The sequence below is a fragment of the Castor canadensis genome, chromosome 8 (genome assembly GCF_047511655.1).
Source record: "Castor canadensis chromosome 8, mCasCan1.hap1v2, whole genome shotgun sequence".
Classification (NCBI taxonomy): Eukaryota; Metazoa; Chordata; class Mammalia; order Rodentia; family Castoridae; genus Castor; species Castor canadensis.
The window spans coordinates 86,215,389-86,234,948 of record NC_133393.1 but is presented as its reverse complement, the minus strand read 5'-3'; the positions used below and the strand labels follow the sequence as shown (position 1 = coordinate 86,234,948).

At 52.9% G+C, this 19,560-nt stretch overlaps 2 protein-coding genes across 3 annotated transcripts; one reads left to right on the top strand and one right to left on the bottom strand.

Moving 5' to 3' along the window:
• The first annotated feature begins 6,570 nt into the window (after positions 1–6,570).
• On the top strand, positions 6,571–10,051 carry C1ql4 (complement C1q like 4). The gene is made up of 2 exons (XM_020169469.2): positions 6,571–7,107; positions 9,253–10,051. Exons 1-2 carry the CDS (start codon positions 6,571–6,573, stop codon positions 9,430–9,432), a joined length of 717 nt encoding a protein of 238 aa, XP_020025058.1. The 3' UTR covers positions 9,433–10,051.
• Positions 10,052–10,812: 761 nt separating this feature from the next.
• Positions 10,813–17,781, bottom strand: Troap (trophinin associated protein). Of its 2 annotated transcripts, XM_020169461.2 has the most exons (15): positions 17,626–17,781; positions 17,222–17,370; positions 16,938–17,130; positions 16,276–16,433; positions 16,052–16,189; positions 15,645–15,727; positions 15,106–15,158; positions 14,231–14,352; positions 13,287–13,427; positions 13,097–13,180; positions 12,890–12,949; positions 12,368–12,502; positions 11,599–12,232; positions 11,120–11,313; positions 10,813–10,984 (listed from the first exon to the last, which is right to left on the bottom strand). In XM_020169461.2, the coding sequence occupies exons 2-15, from the start codon at positions 17,363–17,365 to the stop codon at positions 10,943–10,945; spliced, it is 2,181 nt and encodes a 726-aa protein (XP_020025050.1). In that variant the 5' UTR covers positions 17,366–17,370; positions 17,626–17,781; the 3' UTR covers positions 10,813–10,942. The 2 variants fall into 2 exon arrangements, with proteins under 2 accessions (XP_020025050.1, XP_073939397.1); XM_074083296.1 differs by having other exon boundaries at positions 11,120–12,232.
• Positions 17,782–19,560: the final 1,779 nt, after the last annotated feature.

The window sequence follows — 19,560 nt, the reverse complement described above, 5'->3', positions numbered from 1 at the left end:
GCCGCCCGCCTGTCAGTGGAGTAATGAATGCGCGCTCGGGGCCCGGGGGCGGGGGGGGGGGGCCCGCAGTCGTTCATCACTGCCAGCACCGCCCACCTCTCTGCCTCCCGCTCAGAGGCCCGGGCTGCGTGAGCCCCTCTCCCCCCCACCTCGACCACTAATTGTCAGATTGAGATGTTGATTTGTCAGCTGGGAGCCAGCGCCAAAGAATCCGCAGTAAAACCTGGACTCCTTGAACTTCCTTTCGACTCCAGTCGGGTTCTCCCGGATTTGGAGCTTTTCTTGATTTGATGTGAATAGGTTGGATTTTGCTCAAGTGAGCTGGTGTAGGAAGCTCGGTGTCATTTAATTCCAATAGGAGGCGCCATAGGCTAGAGACCCTCAGTTTTCCTCAGAGGGGTGGTCTTGGGCTTAGTTCCATTTGTTGGGACTGGAGACCCCTAAGGCTTAGTCCTGCAGTCACCCAGCAGGGGGCTCCCTGGGCTACGATCCTCCTGTCTCCCACAGCTGGTCCCCGCTTCCCCGCAGGAAGACCCTAGGCCCCTTTAGGGAACGCCTGGGGCCAAAATTCTAATCGCCCTGGGCCCCAGTCCTCCGCTGTCCCGCAGGAGGCGCACCTGCTGCAGGCCTGCCGTGGTCCTGCCCAAAGCGCCTAGGCTGCAGTCCCGGCCCCGCCCTCTCCCGGGCCCGGGTGCTCCCGGGCGGCTGGCTGAGTGACGGGCGGCCGGTGATTATGCGGAAGGGGGAGCGGGGTGCGCCGCGGGCGTCAGCGCTGACCCTTCACATTTCCGATCCGCCGGGACCCTCATCCATCCGAAGCTGCTCTTTGTCTGGCCGCCTAATTGCCGGCGGACAGGATGGATGGCGGGACCGACAGCCGCGGAATCCCTAATAAAGGCCGCGGCCGCGGGGGAGGGAGCGCAGAAAGGAGGGGGAGCGAGAGGGAAGGGATGGAAGGAGATGTGAAGGAAGCACCGGGCCCAGCTCCGAGACCTGCTAGCGGCGCTCTCTAAAGCGAGGCCCGCTCAGGATGCGGGACAAGGATATGGGGTCGACTTCGGCCCCGGTGTAGAGGGTGTAGGGCTCGTGAAGACTACTGCCTGCCAGAGTCAGGGAACGAGGTGGGGGCCCCAGGGAGAAACAGCATCATCCTATGGCCTACCTCACTTAAATGAGCCCCGGAGACTTTGAGCTTGGCGTCACCTCCTTGGCCCTGGGCTCACAACAGTACGCGCCCTTCCGTCGGCTCCCCGCACCACACTCCCTCCCCTCACCTGTCGGTCTCCCGGTGCGAGATTCAATATCCCGCCGAGAAATGAGGGGTCTGACAGCTGTCTGTACAGCCAATTGCCACATTTCATTAACCGGAGGCTGGAGCGGGCCACCAGTGGAGACGAGGAGTGGAGGTGGGGAGGTACAAAGGAGGTAGAGAAGGATGAGAGGACTAGGAGCCGCACCTGGCTTCCTAAGGAAGTCAGTAGCGGGATCTGACCTGATGGACACTTTGAAAGCAATCTCTCTACCTCAGCCTTGCGAGCCCTAATGCAGCCCTTTCAACCCACGGCTGCATGGAGCAACCAGGCCTGGGGCGCTGGCTGACGAGTGAGAACCTTGAGCCTGGGATTGCACCTGCCCTATGACTCCACCGCCAAGGTGCGTAGTGTCCTCAAGAAGGCAAATTGTGCGAGGGGCTGCCACTGTTTTCCCACCCTTGGTCGCAGGAGAGCCGACTTCGGTTTTTCCTTTGGCCTCTCAAGCAAATTTCCTTCTAAGTCACGTCGTTTTCCGTTCCTTCCCTTTGCTGTGCCCTCTCCTCCTCCATTTGAACAGTTCTTTTTAACTTTAGCTTTCCCTCAGCCAACAGTTGAGCCCAGTTGGTGTCAGAATTGACTCATTGGGATGGAGGTTAGGGGACATGAGAAGACAAGACCTTGTGTTTCTGGTCTCACCTATATAGATCTTCCCCACAGACCAAATCAGTTCTTGGGGTCCACTCCTGTCCTGTTTCTCTCATGCTTCCATTGCCTCAGGTGCTGTTTGTCTCTTTTCAAGGGCACTGAGAAGGAAGCCAAAGACATCCTAATTCAAATTCTAGGACTGCCCCTTACAGGGTGGTAATTATTTCCCCTCTATTGTCCCCAGTTTCCTCATCTGCAAAATGGAGATGATACTGTGAAAATGTGATGAGAGATTGCATGTTAAAAACCTCGAATGCTGGGCACCAGTGGATCAGGCCTGTAATCCTAGCCACTCAGGAGGCAGAGATCGGGAGGATCATGGTTTGAAGCCAGCCCAAGTAAGTAGTTCTTCAAGACCCTATTTTGGAAAAAACCTTCACACAAAAAAAGAGCTGGTATAGTGGTTCAAGGTGTAGGCCCTGAGTTCAAACCCCAGTACTAGAAAAAGAAAACGAAATACAATGAGCTGGATAATGTCACTTCTTTTTCTGTGCAATCCCCTGCCCTATGGAGTGGATGAAGCTCATTCTCTTCATATCAGGGGTCTAGAACCAGGCAACCCAGGCTACTTCTAGCTTATGTGAACTCTGATGTGGAGTTTAAAGCCAGAATGTGGAAGTGTGAGAAAAAAACCACTCCTTGGCTGGTCCTGACGGGAAGGAAGGAGAGAGCAGATTGTGTGTGTAGGGAGGGAGGAAAGGCTTCCTTAGATCTTAATGGAACACCAGCCAGCTGATTCCCCTCTTCTTACAGATGAGGAAACTGAGGTTTGTACAAGTGATGGAAGCAAATCACACTGTCACAGTGTGCGCTCCCATGGGTCCTCTATTGCTCACCTTCTCACCCCTTTCTTCCCTTGAGGGTGTCTGGGTATGACAAGAACTGTGAGAGAAGGAACAAAAAGAGAGAACCTTCAAGGAGCTGGGACCTTTCTGCTAGCTTCATAAAAATTTAACATGAAAACTTCCACACAGTAAAAGGAACATAACACATGCAAATCATATGCTAATCACATGCTACTCTAAAGTCTTGTCCTCAGAACTCTGACACACACCTGGCTATAACCCTGGGGGAAATTCTAGGGAAACCCCTGTGCTCCAGTACATGTAGGGATGTACTCCACTTAGGCCAGGTAAGGGGTTAAGAATCATTTTAGGATTGGAGAGGAATTAGGTATAAAAATTGAGATTAGAGTCATGGTTAGTGCAGAGTCATGGGGTAGAGGTTATTGTAGGATTCAGACTGGGCTGTGCCTTTGAATGGGGTAGCCTAGGGAACTGTTAAAGTTGTCCTCTCCTCTCCCCTCTTTCCACCAACCCTGTCCCCACCTCCACAAGTACTTCTCTTTCCTGCACACACCCTTCACTGGCTTCTTCCTATTCCGAAACATACCCCCTTCCTGCGTTCTCCCAGTTTAGCCACCGGAGGAGCTCTAGGTAAATTGTCCTGGACCCCAACCTGTGCTCCAGCATTGGCTTCTAGCCCCAGGATCCGGAGTTGGTCTCGGCCCTACTCAAGTCCCTCCTTGGAAGAATGTGACAGCTGCAGGGGAAGCAATAAGGACCTGGTGAGCTGGCAGCTTCATTCCACAGCGTGGGGAAAGAGCAACAGAACATGAATAAATTCATAGAGCTGGCCCCTCGGCTCCCTGTGAGCCAAGCCTGCTCCCCCCCACCACCACCACACACACCCGGCTGCCGCTTGCAGCCCTGCTGGTCACCGCAGCTCACAGCCTGTGCTGGGGAGGGAGCAGAGGGGAAGCTCTAGAAAGAAGAGGCCTGGTACCTGAAAGGGGCTGAGGTGAGGGGCTCAAAAAGGGGGCATTGGGGAATAATATTAGTGGGGTGGACAGAGAGGGCCTATGGTGAGTGAAGGGAGGGCAGTGGGAAGGAGGAAGGGTGGCAGGACTTGGGGTAGATGGGGCCTGAGGCTCCGGCAGGGGAAGCTGGTGTGAGCCCAGGCCTGCTCTCTCTAATCCATCCATCATCCGGCCTGGGGGAGCAGATCTGGAATTAGACATGCATGGGGCCCGACAAGGCCCTCAGCCCCCCAAGGAAGACAAATGGTGACAAAGACCTTGAATAAAATTTGTATTTATGGTTGGAGGAGGAGGCCCCTCCCCCACTGACTGCCAATCCTTTCTCTCCCAATCCTTTCAGGCACATAGGGGCCTCTCCCCACTCCTGACACAGGCCCAGCCTCAACAACCTCTTTCTCCCCTCCACCCCCCAATTCATTATGATGTGTGGTGCAGGGAAGGTGCAGGAAAGGAGTACAGGAAACAAGGGATGTCCAACAACCATGTCCTTGTGCCCTCCATTTTACACAACAGTTTGCACATGCTCCTGGTTTACCTAGTCTCTAAGAGGCCTTTGCACTGTCTACCCCTAAGATCTTCAAACATCTCCACTTTCACTAGTCCCAGATCCCCTTCTCCAAGCCTCTGGCCTGGTGTACTCAGAGGCAACCAGGTCCTAGGGAACGATGCAGCCAATAGTTTTCTTTCCTGATCTATCAAAGGCGGTGTTCCCTCTTGGTTACCCTGAAAGCAGACACAGTAACCTCTTACAGGCAAATAACTAGCACCTAATCTGCATTTCAGTTATATTAATATGCATAATTAACCAAACATGCATTATGTGGAATCTAATTTCTCTGGCTTTCATCTGATTGTAGGGAAGAGGGAGGGGTCAAGATTTCAGGGGCTGGACAAGCCTGGGACACCAGCAGGGGTGAGGTTGGGCTGAGCTGGGTATGACAAGTGGGATTAGAGCTATCTTCCAACACTTTCTTCTCAGGTGATTTCCTACTCTTCAGTCCTGAGACTGGAGAAACAGCATTCCTGGGGTCTCAAAATTAGGGACTAAGAGAAAGACAAATACAAATACCTCCCTTCAAAGAGCCCTCACACATACATACACAAAGACAGCACACAATCTGCAATCCCACTCACCCGGGGACACACAAGGCCAGGATCCCATCACTACCTCCACTTTCCAGCACACTGTCACAATGCAAAGGCCCAGAGCCTACCCCTCTGCTCGCAGAACTGCCCCGCCCCCGCGTCTTCCCCACAGTTGATATGTCACATTGGAGTCCGAACACGGACCTGGGTGTCTCTCTGCAGCGCGCCATTTACATTTCTCTCTCGATCTGTCAACCTGTCTGGGCTCCTCTCTCCGTCCGTCTCTCTGTCTCTCCCTCGCCCCCTCTGGGGCTGTCAGTCTCTTTTCGAAGCTTTGTCTCTGTCTCTGCATCTTTATCTGGTTTTCTGTCTCTTTGATTTCTCTGTCGCTCCTTCTTGGCTTTCCTGTCGGTTTCCTGCTTTTTTCCCCAGGCTGTTTCTTTCTCCTCTCCTCTCCTCTCCTCTCCTCTCCTCTCCTCTCCTCTCCTCTCACCCGCCCCGTGTTCTTCGCCCCCAACCTTAAGGGTCTGGGTGAGGATGCCAGGAAATTTGTCTTTTCTCATTCAGACTAACAAGTATCAGTTGAACCTCACATGCTATTCGGTATTCAGTTACCGGAAAAGAGAGGGGCGTGGGGTGACGAATTTCTACCTTTTCTCTCCCTTTTTGTTTTGTTTTCTGTTTGTGACTTTTCAGTCTCCTCCCCCCCCCCTTTTTAAAGATAGACAATCCACATCTGTCTTCTCTGTATGCTTATATCTTTGACCCCTGTTTATCCCAACGCTGTTTCCAGCTTTATCTGGGTTCTGAGAATGCTAAACTCCGAAAGTAAGGTTAGGGTGGGGGCCGCGAATCGCCTCAGAGCCCTCAGAACTGGCAAAAAACCTAGAGGCCGGGGGCTCAGTGGGGAGGCAGCGCTGCCTGCCCCGCCCCCGCGCTTCCCACTCTGGGCGCCAGGGGTCGCTCCGCCTTTGGCCGCTTATAGTGGCTCTCGCCGCGCGGCGACTCACACCACCCGCTCTGCTGCCAGGGGAGGAAGGTTAGGGACGCAGAGGCGGAGAACGCTTGCAGGAGAGAGACTCCGGGTCAGGGTTCTAGCTAGGGTGGCGGTCGCGGCTGGGGGAGACGGGCGGGAAGTGCTTTCCAAGAGCAGGACCTCGGAGGAGGTCGTACCCAGTGGGCGCCACCCGCGGCTCTGAGCCTGGACGTCGGGAGCTGTGGGAATAGTCCCCGCTCCAGCCAGGAGCAATCCGTGAGGGTCGTCTTGGACCCAGGTACCACCATCCGTGAGAAAACAGCTGTCTGGAGAGCAGGCACCCTAGACCTGTTGGAATCCAGCCGTCCAAGAAGCCCCGGGTCTCAGCATCGGAGGGTAATAGAAGACCACGGGCTCAGAACCATCGGGAGCTGTCCCTGGCCCAACCCCCGGGAGGAGGGGTGTGGGGGGAACCTGCGCCTTGACGAACGGCTTGGGGAAGGTACCTCTGCGGCGACAGCCGGTACGGGCAGGGAGGCCGGGTGCAGCCGTCGGGGTGTGTGGGGGGTAGTTCAGACCCAGGCTTGAGCCGGGCTACCGCCTCCTGGGCCAGCGGAGAGCCCCGGGCCTCTGCCGCCATTGCGCCCAAAAGTGAGGAGGATCTGCTGGCCCTGGCCGCGTCGCGACTGAGCCGCCGCAAGCGCGTGGCGGGAGCGGCCGTCGGGGTGGCCATGGTGCTATTGCTGCTGGTGGCCATCCCGCTGCTGGTGCACAGTTCCCGCGGGCCGGCACACTATGAAATGCTGGGTCGCTGCCGAATGGTATGTGACCCGCACGCTCCGCGAGGCCCGGGCCCCGACAGTGCGCCCGCTTCAGTGCCCCCGTTCCCCCCAGGTGCCAAGGGAGAGGTAGGCCGGCGCGGGAAGGCAGGCCTGCGGGGGCCTCCGGGACCTCCAGGTCCCAGAGGACCCCCGGGAGAGCCAGGTAGGCCAGGTCCCCCAGGTCCTCCCGGTCCAGGCCCAGGAGGGGCAGCCCCCCCTGCTGGCTACGTTCCTCGAATTGCTTTCTACGCTGGCTTGCGGAGGCCTCACGAGGGTTATGAGGTGCTGCGCTTTGACGACGTGGTGACCAACGTGGGCAACGCTTACGAGGCAGCCAGCGGCAAGTTCACCTGTCCCATGCCGGGCGTCTACTTCTTCGCTTACCATGTGCTTATGCGCGGCGGCGATGGCACCAGCATGTGGGCAGATTTGATGAAAAACGGACAGGTGAGATGCCCCTTTCCCAATTAGCCCCGGATCCGACTGGTAGCTTCCTAAACCTCCCGCACTCATTCCATAACCCAGCTCCTTCTCTGAAACAACTTCAGGGAATCCAGGCACACAGGGCGCCAAAAACTTATATTGTAAATCTCTTATTTAGCCAAAGAGGAATTGGACACCAGCGAAAGAAAGTCACCTGCACAGGGTTGCTTGGAGTGTTAGGAACGCCGTCAGTATTAGAACTCAGGACTCAAGGCTTAAAGTCTCTGAAGCCTTGACCTCACACTACAACTATAGGCAACCATACCAAACCACCAAACGTCTTTGGTGTCTCACCCTAAGGATTAGCCTCTTTTCTTATATCCTGTTTTTGAACTGCCCTCTCTCCCAGGGGCAGCCTTGCTGGACTTTGGGTTTCCCTGCCCTAGCGTGGGGTGAGTTACTCACAATCTGACTTCTTGGAATTAGAATGGAATCCCCACGTCAGACAGTGGGCATTCAGCAGCATTGCGTGTGGGGGCATTCAGCTTGGATTTTCAAGGAGAAGGAAAAGGAAAAGGAAGGAAGGGAGGGAGGGAGCAAGCAAGGAAGGAAATGCTTTCTTGCTCACTTGCTATTGCTCATCCCAGAACCTGGAGCCAAGCCTAGACCATGCTTTGCTCTCAGATAATATTGAGTCCTTGGTAGAGGTGGGAAATGGTCTTACAGCTAGGGGTGGGGGGCAGCAAGGTGGTGGAAGGAAGGATTTGGAAGTATGTGGCAAGGGTCAGGCCTTGGACCCTGGCTTGATTGTAGGCCCACGTCCTCCCTAGCAATTGCTCAGCCTCCAGGTTCCATTGCTTGTTGCTCCTGTGGGCAGAATCAGTGTCATTGTTGCCTTAGTTTGGGGGAGTACCCCAAGGACTCATCAGCTTCAGTGAGGAAGCACCTATAGCTAGGAAGAGGCTTCAGGCTGAGGTGGCTGCCTGGGCTGTGTAGGCAGGGGGAGGTTGGAGCTGAGCCCTGACCTCCAAATGCTCTATACCAGGGGATAGTGCCCTGGGTGAACCAGGCCTTCTTTAGGTGCTTTGAGCCTTGGGCTGGCAGCACCCTCCCAGCTCCCAGGAGGATATCACTGCTCACCCACCTTCCACACCTGCTTTAGGATCTCTTCTCAGCAGGACATTCCCAGGAACCCAAGGAGAGGGAATGAAAGTGCATGTGTGTATGTATGGGGTAGATGTGTATGTGTAAGGAAGTGTGTGTATGATTTGAATGTGTGCCTGTGGGTACAGAGGTCCAAGGTGTGAGGAGAATGGTGGTATCTTTCTGCATGTGGCAACAAATAGGTGGGGTAGGTGGGCTTGGTATATCTGGGAGGAGGCAAAAGGGGCCAGCCAGTGTGTATTTAAAGTATGTTGATTTTGGAGGGGGTGGGGGACCGCGCAGTTCCCACTCTGTATGCAGTTGCGCGGGCACTGCGGCCCTGAGGATGGTAAATAATGATTAGAATAATGATGAATAATTAATGAGTTAATAACCAGCCCGGTGGGACGGAAAGAGGGAGGCTGAGGAGGGGGCTGGCAGCCAGAGGGAACTGCTGAAAGGCCAGAGGAGAGGCGGGGCTCCCTGTTGGGACACACACACACATTGGGGCACCAGCTGGTGCTCCACAGGGAAATGGGGCCACAGAGGCCAGAATGGAACAGTGCACCTTCCCAGGCCCTGCACACAACCAGACACACCTATGCCCCAGTTCCCAGGGAATGCAATGCAAATTTAGGATTAACAGTAGGTCCCAGTGGACACAGAATCTTAGAAAGTACCCGACAGGCTAATTTTTATTTTTGAAATGAAAATAATAGCAAACCCTATATAACATTTTCTATATGAAACATTGTCCCGAACACACTCCACGGGTGTTGACTCATTGAATCCTAACTGCCTCATATTTTCCGTTCCCCACACAGAGAAGGCCTGACCGGTATCCTAGTCACACAGCTAGTGAATGGCACAGCCAGAGAAGCTGCTGGATCTCCTAGTTTCTCATCCTCAACACCTGAGCCCGCTGCCCTTGTGTGGCCTTGCCACGTCCAGTAGCAACCATTTGACCCGATCCCTCCACCCCAGCTCTGCGCAGGGAGTGAGTAGGTCATTTTCTTTTCTCACTAGGTTCGGGCCAGCGCCATTGCTCAGGACGCGGACCAGAACTACGACTATGCCAGTAACAGCGTCATTCTGCACCTGGATGTAGGCGACGAGGTCTTCATCAAGCTGGACGGTGGGAAGGTGCATGGAGGCAACACCAACAAGTACAGCACCTTCTCGGGTTTCATCATCTACCCGGACTGAGCCGGACACCTTCGCCCGTGCCCCTCTCGCCCCTTGGCTCCCATCCTCACCCACCTCCAGCTGGCTGGCCCTTCCCCATTCAAAGAACCTGGTCGTGGGGTGGACCCTCCTGCTCCCTCAGGCAGCCTAAATAGGTGAATTGTCAGGAATCAAGGGTGTAAGTGATTGGGGAGTGGAGACCAGCTGGAGGAGGAGCAGAGTGGCTTAGGGAAGGACCACCCAAATTCACAAGCACTTCAGTGAAAACCAGACTTGAGAGGGGCAGAGGTCTTGGTCCTGTCTTCTGCCTAGAGCTTCGAACAGTTTCATTAGAAGGGCTCAGAAGCCCAGAAAGCAGAAGGGAAGCCCTGGTAGCTTGGGAGTGAAAGAACAAAAACAAAAGGAGCCCTCCCAGGTGAGAGAAGACACTGAGATACAGTATCCTCATCAAGACATCCCTTCCTCCTTCATCTCCATTTTCAGGCTCCAGGCTCCAGCCTTGGTAGCCTTCCTGTGAACTGGAGGAACTAGTGAGTTCTTTCCTAGCATTTAAAACTCATTCTGTACAGTCCCCACTCTACCCTTCTCCAGGCGAGGCCCTGGGGCTACAGCTACTGTTGCCTCTTCCAATAAAGTGAGGTTGGGGATTGTGTGCCACTGCTTAACTTAGTGTACAGACTGGGGGGTGGGAATAATTGGCTCTTTCCCTGACCCCCTGAAAGAACGCCCATCCTGCCTGTCAATCTCCACCAGAGGAACAGGCTGAGGCTGCCTCTAGGGGAGAAGGGCAGCCCAGGCTCTTGCTCTGCTGTGGGAAGAAAAGGATAAATATCAGCTCCAAGAGTGCTCTGGGCCTTCCTCTCTAGGTGAGGGAAGGGGTGGAGGTGGTGGTGACACCATTCAGAATAACACTAACAAGGTGTGAATCTGGTACTCCTGCCCTTCTATCTACTGCAGAAAGAGAGTTCTAGCAGATTTTTTTTTTTTTTTTTTGAGATGCGGGTCTCATGTTGCCCAAGCTGTCCTCCACCTCCTGGGTTCAAATGATCGTCCTGCCTCAGCCTTCGAGTAGCTAGGGCTACAGGTGCCCATCAAACCAGCTGAGTGCTCTAGCAGAAGAGCCCTGGGAGACGAGGGAGCAGCTGGTGACCCTTGGAAGTAGGGCTGATATCAATGTTCAGGCAGAAGAGCAGGTCCCACAATTGCCCCAAATGCACTAGAGCTTGCTGAGAAGGTGGGCTGAGCAGGAGTGGGAAGACTTCCTGTAGTCCAATGACTGAGGGAAATCCTGAGGGCCCAAAGGCCTCTATGTGGGAGCATACTGCCACCGTGTGGGCAACTGGAGAGCGACAGCAGCAGCTGCCCTATTTGGATACTTAAATCTCACTAGCTGGACAGGTGGACACTATAGAAACTTTATTAAAGGATAAAAGGGTGTTGGCTCCCAGTCCCATGGGCAGACCAACAATAAATAAGGGCTAAAGGGAAAGGGTTGATCTCTGCAGGGCAGGAGTGGGTGGAGGCTGGAGCCTCATGATGGTGAGTGGGCTGCAGAACCAACTGGAATAAAACACTGGAGAGAGAGAGAGACCTCGTCACATTCCCATTAGCACTCAGTAAAAGAGGCGAGGCCAACTCTGCTATTGCCCCCCACTTTCCACAGGCTTGTTGTGCAGATGCAGGTTGGCTGGACACTGGAGGCTCTCACCAGGGCTTCCTGCCATTCCAGCAATACAGCCACAGGGTTGGTGCAGACACGGGTGGGCCCTGGGGGAGGGGTTCGGCTGGTGTAGAAGGCACACTCATCATCCAGGCGGGCCTCATGAGAGCGATGGATAGCTGTGAGACACGCTTTGAGGCGCTGCCTCAGGGCCAGAGTTCGAGGGGCCAGACTGCTGGGGCCTGAGGGCCAGGGAGAGTTTAGAGAGGGCTCTGAAGTCCTATACTCCCACCATGCACTCTTCCTTCCCTCAAGAGCCAAGCCAGTTAGGAGCACAGGGCTACAGAGGCAGCAACTCCCTTCTTTCTGAGGGAGCCAGGCTGGGGCACGCAAGATGGCAGAGAAAGAAAGCATGACATCATCTGGCGCAGGGCAGGACCATACTCCCAGTGAGACAAGACCCCCCTCCACCTTCTCTTTTTTTAAAGGACCCCTTTCTTCACACCCTTTCCCAGACAACTCCTTACCTGTCTGGCCTGTCAGGGGCCTTGGAGACTGGAGTGAGTGGATAGGGGGGCTGGCGCAAAGTGGGCGTTGGGAAGAGAAGGTCAGGCTGGTGGTTGCCAGGGACCCCTGACTACAGCAGGGCCATGGGCTGGACTCTGGGCTTCTAGGGTCCAGGGAATGGGCTACTGATGGGCCCTGTTCTCCCGTAGGGCAAGCCTCTGGGGATTCAATCTGCCCCTGGGGGCTAGACTGAAGGGGTGCAGTCAGTGCTGGAGGGCAGGGCTCTGGGACCTCAGACTGTTCCTGGGAGGAGGACTCTGGTGTCTCTGGCCCAGTACTACAGCAGGACTCTTGGGGCCCTGGCTGTGCTGAAGGGCAGAGCTGAGCCACCTCAGCCTCTGCCCCAGAGTAGGGTAGTGGTTCCCCACACTCCTCTGGAAGGCAGAGCTCTGGCATCCCAGAGTGCTTTGACAGTCCAGAAAGGTGGGAAGTTTCAGAATTTTGCTCTGGGGGATTCAGAGTTCTAGAAATCTCAGCCAGCAGTGGCTGAAGTTCAACCATATCCAGAGAGGAGCCTCCATTAAGGGCAGTACACTTGCCCACTGCCAGCCCCTCTACCTCCTGTCGCAACAGCTGCTGCAGGATACTGATGCGCTGTGGTAAGAGAGAGTGCCCCAGCGTGATATCACTGTGGATTTATGCAGTCTACCCACACTGTCCTCTCTCCGGACCCCTATCCACCCTCTCACAGACCAGTAGCCTTCAAAATTGCTCTCCCCACAGGCCCACCTGCATCTTTAGCTCCTGGAGGTTAGGGGTTCTATCAGGCTGGGGTCCAGCAGGACTTGCCACAGTTGGATTCCCAGGACCCTCCTGCAACCTGACACAACTGTCCTGGTCAAATAACTGTACAGCAATCCGCTCCTGCCACAGGAGGAAAAGGAGCAGATGAGGAAGCCAGGCTAAGGCATGAAGAATACCAGTCTGTGTTCCACCCTCATGATAAATGAATCAAAGTCCTAACTGAGCCAGGCATGATGAGCACAACCTGTAATCTCAGCACTGAGGCAGGAAGATGGAAAGTTCAAGATCATCCTGGGCTATACAGTGAGAACCCATCTCAAAACAAACAAGACAGACAAAAACCACAAAGACAGGCCCTAGACTTAGACTAGGAGGGGCAGCAGAGACTCAGGGAGAGGTGATGAAGTAGACAGAGCTCCATTGAACACACCTTCCTCAAACTGCCAGGCCTCCAGGGAAGCAGAACAGTGCCAAGGCCCTCAGCAGGGCAAGGCTTCTGATACTTACCCAGGGCATGGCAGGCTCTTCAGCGCAGGACTGAGGAGAGAGGCCACTCAACCACTGGGTCTATGACAGAGGTGAGCTATCAGGAAGGCCCAGAACACACAAATGGGACCCAGTTCCCCTTTGCGTTTGTCTTAGCGCCCTCATCCCCATCCATCTCCTTCTCTCCCCAGCCTTAGCCCAGGCCAGCTTCCTCTCCTGCTCTCTTACCTGCTTAACTCTGGGAGCTGATCGGATGGGTGTGAATTGTGTTTTGGGCCGAATGGCAAGACGCCGCAAAAATGAATATGGGGTCTAGAGAGAGATGTGGTGGCTGAGCAGAACAAAACCTAGACCTAGCAGGGATCTCAAGGCAGATTGTTCTGCTCTCGCCCAGCCCCCAGGAGTTGTTGATACAAACCAAAGTTGGAGGGCCAGGGGAAGGTACACGCTGAGCCCGTCCAAAAGGTGAAGGGCGGGGGACAGAAGGTGTCATCACACGACCAGGCATGGGCTGGGCTACAGAGCCAGGAGAGGGCATCAGGTGTGAGTCACGGTTGTCCTGTGGAGAGGAAAAAGGTGGGAAGAGTGATTGCTTTCCTATGTGGTTTTTCCATTGCAGTGGCCAGTGTGGTTCTTTCAAGACTGAAGTCAAATCTTGTCGCATCCTTATTCATTCCCTCTCCCCTTGGCTTTCCACTCATTCCAAGTAAGAGCCAAGGATTTAAACTGGTTCAGAAGTCCTTTCCTAATCCTGTTCTCACTGTAACTTCATTTCTTACTCTTCTTCTCCTTCCTTGGTTTCAGTCTCACTGGCCTCTTTTGCTGCCCCACAAACACACGAGACACATTCTCTCCCAGGATCTTTGCATTGCAGCTTTCCTAGTCTGAAAATGTTCTCCCCTAGATATTTGCATGGTTCGTACCTTAACTCCTGGTCTTCACTTAAACAGCATCCTCTCAATCAGAGTGTCCTGCCCAAACTGTTTTAAATTGTGATACCAACTTCCCCACTTCCAATTTTCCTTCAACGTCCTTTTTTTTTATAGACGTATCACCATCTGTCATTTTATATATTTCGTATATGTGTTTATTTTTTGTCTCCCTCTTCTAGAATATGCAAGCCCAGAGCCTAGAATAGTGCCTGCACTCAGTAGCTGGTCAGTAAATATTTATGAAATGAAGGAACGAATGCTTTGAGCTGACAGATGTCAGAGGTATCACAGCCACAGCACTGAATTGATGACGATACAAATATCAGTCTGTGACCGACCCAAGACACCTGGTAGAGAGGTCAGACCCATTCTTGAATCCCCCAAGCATCTCCATGCTCCCCACCCCCATCCCAGGAGCGTCCCATCTCACCCTGGTGAGTCTTATCTCTCGGGTTTCTCTCAATGGTACTCGCTGGGCCAGACCCAGGAGGGCTCCTCCTCCTTCATCCGAGTGAGGAACAACCTCATGTTTTCCTTCAGGGAGAGAAGAAGCTGGGAGGACAGAGGACATTTGCTGTAGTATCTAGAACACGTGCCAAGTCTGGCATAGGGTATTGCAACCTCTGAAAAGGGTGTATCAGTTTAACAGCTCCCGTTGTCCATCAGAGGCAGGGACCCATCCAGTATCCCCTGTGAGCCCAACACTACCTCAGCAAACTATCATCATTCTGAACACCCTGGGTGGCTGGGGGCATGGTGATGGCTCTTAGGGGCTGGGGACAGAACAGTGAGTAGAAGGTCAATCTTGTAGGAAGTGGCAAGGACAGTGCAATTGGTGCAACTTCTGGCCTATCCAGAAGGTCTCATCCCCTCTTGTTCTTTTTTTTTTTTTTTTTTTTTTGCGGTACTGGGGCTTGAACTCAGGGCCTTCACCTTGAGGCAGTCCACCAGCCCAATTTTTTATGATAGGGCTTTTCGAGATAGGGTCTCATGGACTATTTACTCAGGCTGGTTTTGTTTTGCAATCTTTCTGATCTCTGCCTCCTGAGTAGCTAGATTATAGGCATGAGCCACAGGTGCCTGGCTCTTTTCTTTTTTTTGGTGATGCTGAGGATCAAACCCAGGTCCTTTCAAATTCTAGGCACGTGCTCTCCACTGAGCTACAACCCTAGTCTTCTTGACCTAGCCTCTCTGCCTCCCCACTTTCTTAACCACCCAAAAGCCTGCTCAGCTTTCTCTTACCTTGTTCTCTGCTGCAGGCAGCCTACCCACCCCTGTTCTCTCCCAATAGCCAGACATACTTACTAGGTTGCACTGGGGTCTCCAGGAGCAATCTTGAGGCCTGGTTCACTGAAGTCCTGATGACAATAAAAACAATAGCAAACACTGAATACCAAGCATGGGCTGGGAGCATGCTAAGTGCTTTACAAACATCATCTCATTTCATTTGCACAACAACCTCTAATGATGATACAAACATTATCCTTATTTGACAGATAAAGAAACCAAAGCTCAGGGAAGTTAAGGCAAGTTTGCACAACTAGTAGTGTAAACTGTCAGAGGTAAGTCAAATCTCATTTATTGCCACAGTCTACAGTCTAGCCAAAGAAATACCATCTCATATTTCTGTTCCTCTTCTCCCATGTCATACTGACGCCTGGCTATGAAGGCCTGGACGTAATTCTAAGGGCTTATCCTGGGTGGCCACAGGTTTGCCCTAGCCCCTTCTGGGCTGAAGGAGACTCCAAAGCTACTAGAAGGCCTCGGCTATGGGGGACCCCTGTCTCAGACGCTGGTTCATTGGTTTTCCCACCTGCCCTTCTCCCACAACCTCTCCTTCTCACCGGCTGCTGCCACTTGTCTCTCTTCTTAGCTCTTGTAAACTGGGGTGGGTAGAGGGGTGAAAGGAAGGTCCTGAAGATGGAATCTGATCCATTGGAACAAGAAATGACAGCAGAGTCAGTGGTGGGCCCCAAACCTTCAGCCACTGCCACCACTCCCATCTTTCCTGAAAGAACCTCTTGTTTCATCAGAAGGTACCTTCTCTCCTAGAACCCAGCTTTGTCCCAGGCCTCCGACCCGACAGATATCTGTCTGGGGAGGGGGCCCAGGCAGATTTTGTCCCCACAGGGCTAGATCTGAGCTCCTCCAAGGGGTTCCAGGTTGAGTGATCCCCACCAATCTTTGTGATTTCTCTGTTTGATGTGTGGATTTCAACCTGGGGCTTGCTGAACATCAAAAGAGCACTCACCAGAGCCTCTAGTCTCTGAGGGCACAAAGTCCGCCCTCGGGGTCCTGGTCCTTCCAGCCTCGAGAAACAGGAAGCCCTGGCAGAGTCCAGTCGGTGGATGGGAGTCCTGGGGGCCATATATGCAGAAGCCCGAGCACTCTGGGACCCCAACAGAGACTATCAGCACAAGTTCAGAATTCCCTCCTCAAGCCACCCCAGTCAGATGGCATATCCTATCTCATTACCTGACCCCTTCGGATGGTGCCTCCCTTGCTTCCTCGAATCAGTACTCTCTGAGCCAGACTGGACTGGCGACCAATAGGACAGCTCTTCACCCCCTCCCCTGACAGGATGGTGGCCAGGGCTGCAGGGTCAGCCACAAACTCTATGGCCCCTGAAGCCTCTGCAGGAAAAGAGATGGGAAGATGAGAAGGAACAGGGATGTGGAGGCTTGAGGGGCCAGGGGCACTAAAATAATCATCCTGAGGTGCAAGAATGAGTTCAAATGAGCCCAACTCATGAAATGTTTGAAGAACTTCATGTAACACTATTCCAAGCACTGGTCCCAAAGATAAGTTAAAACAAAGCCCTTATGAAGAATCCATCATCAAACTATTGAGAAGTAACAGACTCAAGCCAAAGAGTGGATAGATTACAAAAGAAATACTACAAAGCATAAGGACAATACAGAACAACTGACTGCTACTGGGGAACTGAAAAAGGCTTCAGAAGAGATGACTTTTGCTGAAGGAAGGGAATGGTTTCTAAGAGAAACCATCAGGAGCAGGGACCAGGACTCTTAAGAGTAGGCAGGAGACTGGGGATGTGCAAAGCCTCCAAGCCCCACTGTGTCCTTCCCATTCCCACTCAGCCAAGGAAGCTGTGTTCCCAGGCTTCTGACAAGTACCTGTTTGGCAAGGGGGCCCAGGCCCCACATTTAGTCCCCCAGGGCTAGGTCTGAGCTCCTCCAAAGGGTTCCGGAATTGAGTGATCCCCACCAATCTTTGTGATTTCTCTATTTGGTGTGTAGTTTTCGACTTGGGGCTTGCTGAATCAACAAGAGGGCGTTGAATATTGAATGGTGGCTTGTGCACCAGTCTCTAGGGGAAGGGGAGAAAAAAAGCTAGGATTCAGCATTTGGTGCATTGCTGGTTGTGTAGCTAATCACTTCACCCACCAGGCCCCGCTTACCCTTGGATCTTGATTCTCCTGGTCCAGGGAGTCCTGCTTGACTGTGGGGAAAGGCGGGCGTCTCTGAGACCGTACTGGAATCTTGCTAGGAGTGGGAGATACACCTCGGAGAAGGGGATCCTTCGTGGCTTGGAGGGTGGTCATGGCGACTACAATTGAGATGGACAAGAAGACAAGCAGGATCGGGCATCAAAGTCAACCAGTTCTCGGGGCATGGCTGCTGACATTCCTGATATTTCCACCTCCGCCCCAATCCATATGCCCAGAAACCCCCAGCGCCTGCAAGGCCGCTTTTCTGGCTGCCACCTCCAGACACTCCAAGCCTGCTCTTTCAGGACTCCGAACTGCTCTTCCCCTTATGAGACCCCCTCATCCTTCATTCCTTGCAGATCCCGATGTCGCACCTTTTCGGGAACCCTAATGGAGGACGGGAAATAGACAACGGTTTCAAGCTTCCCAGGGTCGCCTCCACTTTCTTTTCTCTTTTCCCCCGCCTCCGACTTTCTAGGCTTCTGCTGCTACTTCCCCAGTTTGTAAAATACGCCAAGCTTCTGATTGGCTCGGCCGCGCTGCCGCAGGAGCGCGTGACATCTGACGAAGCCGTCCAATCCACACGCCAAGGAGGCGGGGCCAGAAGAGGGACTTGTTGTGGAACCGCTTTCTGGCCAGGAAAAAAAACTGACCCGATTCCATCAGCCAATCCGAGAGCGGAGCGCGAGTGGAAGGCGGGGGAGAACGGGAGGAAGAGGCCATCCTGAGGCCGGGGAAGGCGTGGCGCTACGTATGGGTCGCAACCGGCGCCGTCGTACTCTCGCGAGGTCTCGCGACTGGCGAGCGAGGGGCTGCGGCATTGTGGGAAGGGATGGTCATGCTGACTGACCGCGATGGTGTTGGAACCTGGCCCGAGCTGTTGGCTGTGCACTGATCATACTGTGGGGCCAACCTTTGGGGACGCCACTCCAGACTTTTATAGAAAACATGTGCATATCCTGTGCGGGATGAAGAACTCATCCAAAAGGGTGGAGAGGGCTGGAGGAAATTGAATTGAACCTAACAAGAACAAAAAGACAAAAATAATTTGTCCAGTCAGACTCACTGTGGCTGGAACCTAGTTAACGTAACACGAGAATTGAATGGCTCGTCACAGCACCTCCAGGTTGCCTTTTGCAGGCCTTGAGGAATGGGGAGAGGACTCACCTGCTGATTATTGGCAGCATGGGAGTGAAGCCTCCCGATTCTAAAACAGGCTGCTTACAACTGAAGGGGTAACTCTTAATTGGGGACGGGAAATAGACAACGGTCCCAAGTTTATAGGATTCTTCAGATTTTGCCTCCGGTCACAGTGGTTCTTGTTGTTACACAAGCCAGGAATCCGGGAGTCGTTCTTGAACTCTTCCCCACCTCCCCTTCCATATCTCACCCCTCTTTCACTCTTACTGCTTTTTACCTTGTAAGTGTCTTTATTTTGTTTTTTGGTGGGTCTGGGGTTTGAACTCAGGAATTCATGCTTTCAAAGCAGGCATTCTGCCATTTGAGCCACGCCTCCAGTCTTTAAAAGTCTTTAGAATTCATCTACTTCATCTTCCTTACCATCATCTTCATCTCACCTAGAGTCTCCCAGGTGGTCTCTGTATCCCCCATTCTCTGTGTCCACATTAATCCATTCTCCTTATAGTAGCTAGAATAATCTTTGCAAAGTAAAAATCTGGTCATGTTACCACTTGGCATCTTGTACGTACCACCTTCTGCCTTGTTCCCTGACTTCCAACTTCATGGCCTCTTCTGATTCTTCAAATCTTTCAAACTCCAAACTCCGTCTAATCCTGTGTAGAATGCATTTTTTTGTTCTTCCATTTTTCCTATTTATGTCTCCAAATTAATATCCACTGTTACTCAGGTTTTCTGTGAACCCCTCTACCCACAGCCTGCCCCCATCTTGGAAATTCCAATTCCCTAGGGATGTGCTCTCAAAGAGTAGCATTTATTTCCTCAGAGTGTGTATCTCAATTGATAATTATGTATTCATCAATGTGAACATAATACTTTTATTAAAGTTTGTCTCTCGGGAGAGACAGCTCCCTGTGTTTTACTTACCATTATATTTTCAGTTCCTTACACTGAGCACTTATAAAGTACTCCATCTTTGTTGAATGACTCAGTGGATGAATGAATATGTAATTGAATGAATGCATGGAAAGTCAGGGAAGACAGATAAGAGGTAATATTTGAACTTCTTTAAAAAGGAAAAAGTGGAGTTGGGGACGTAATTCAGTGGCAGAGTGGTTGTCTAGCATACATGAGGCCCTGGGCCTGGTCCCCAGCACAGAAAAAAAATTAGG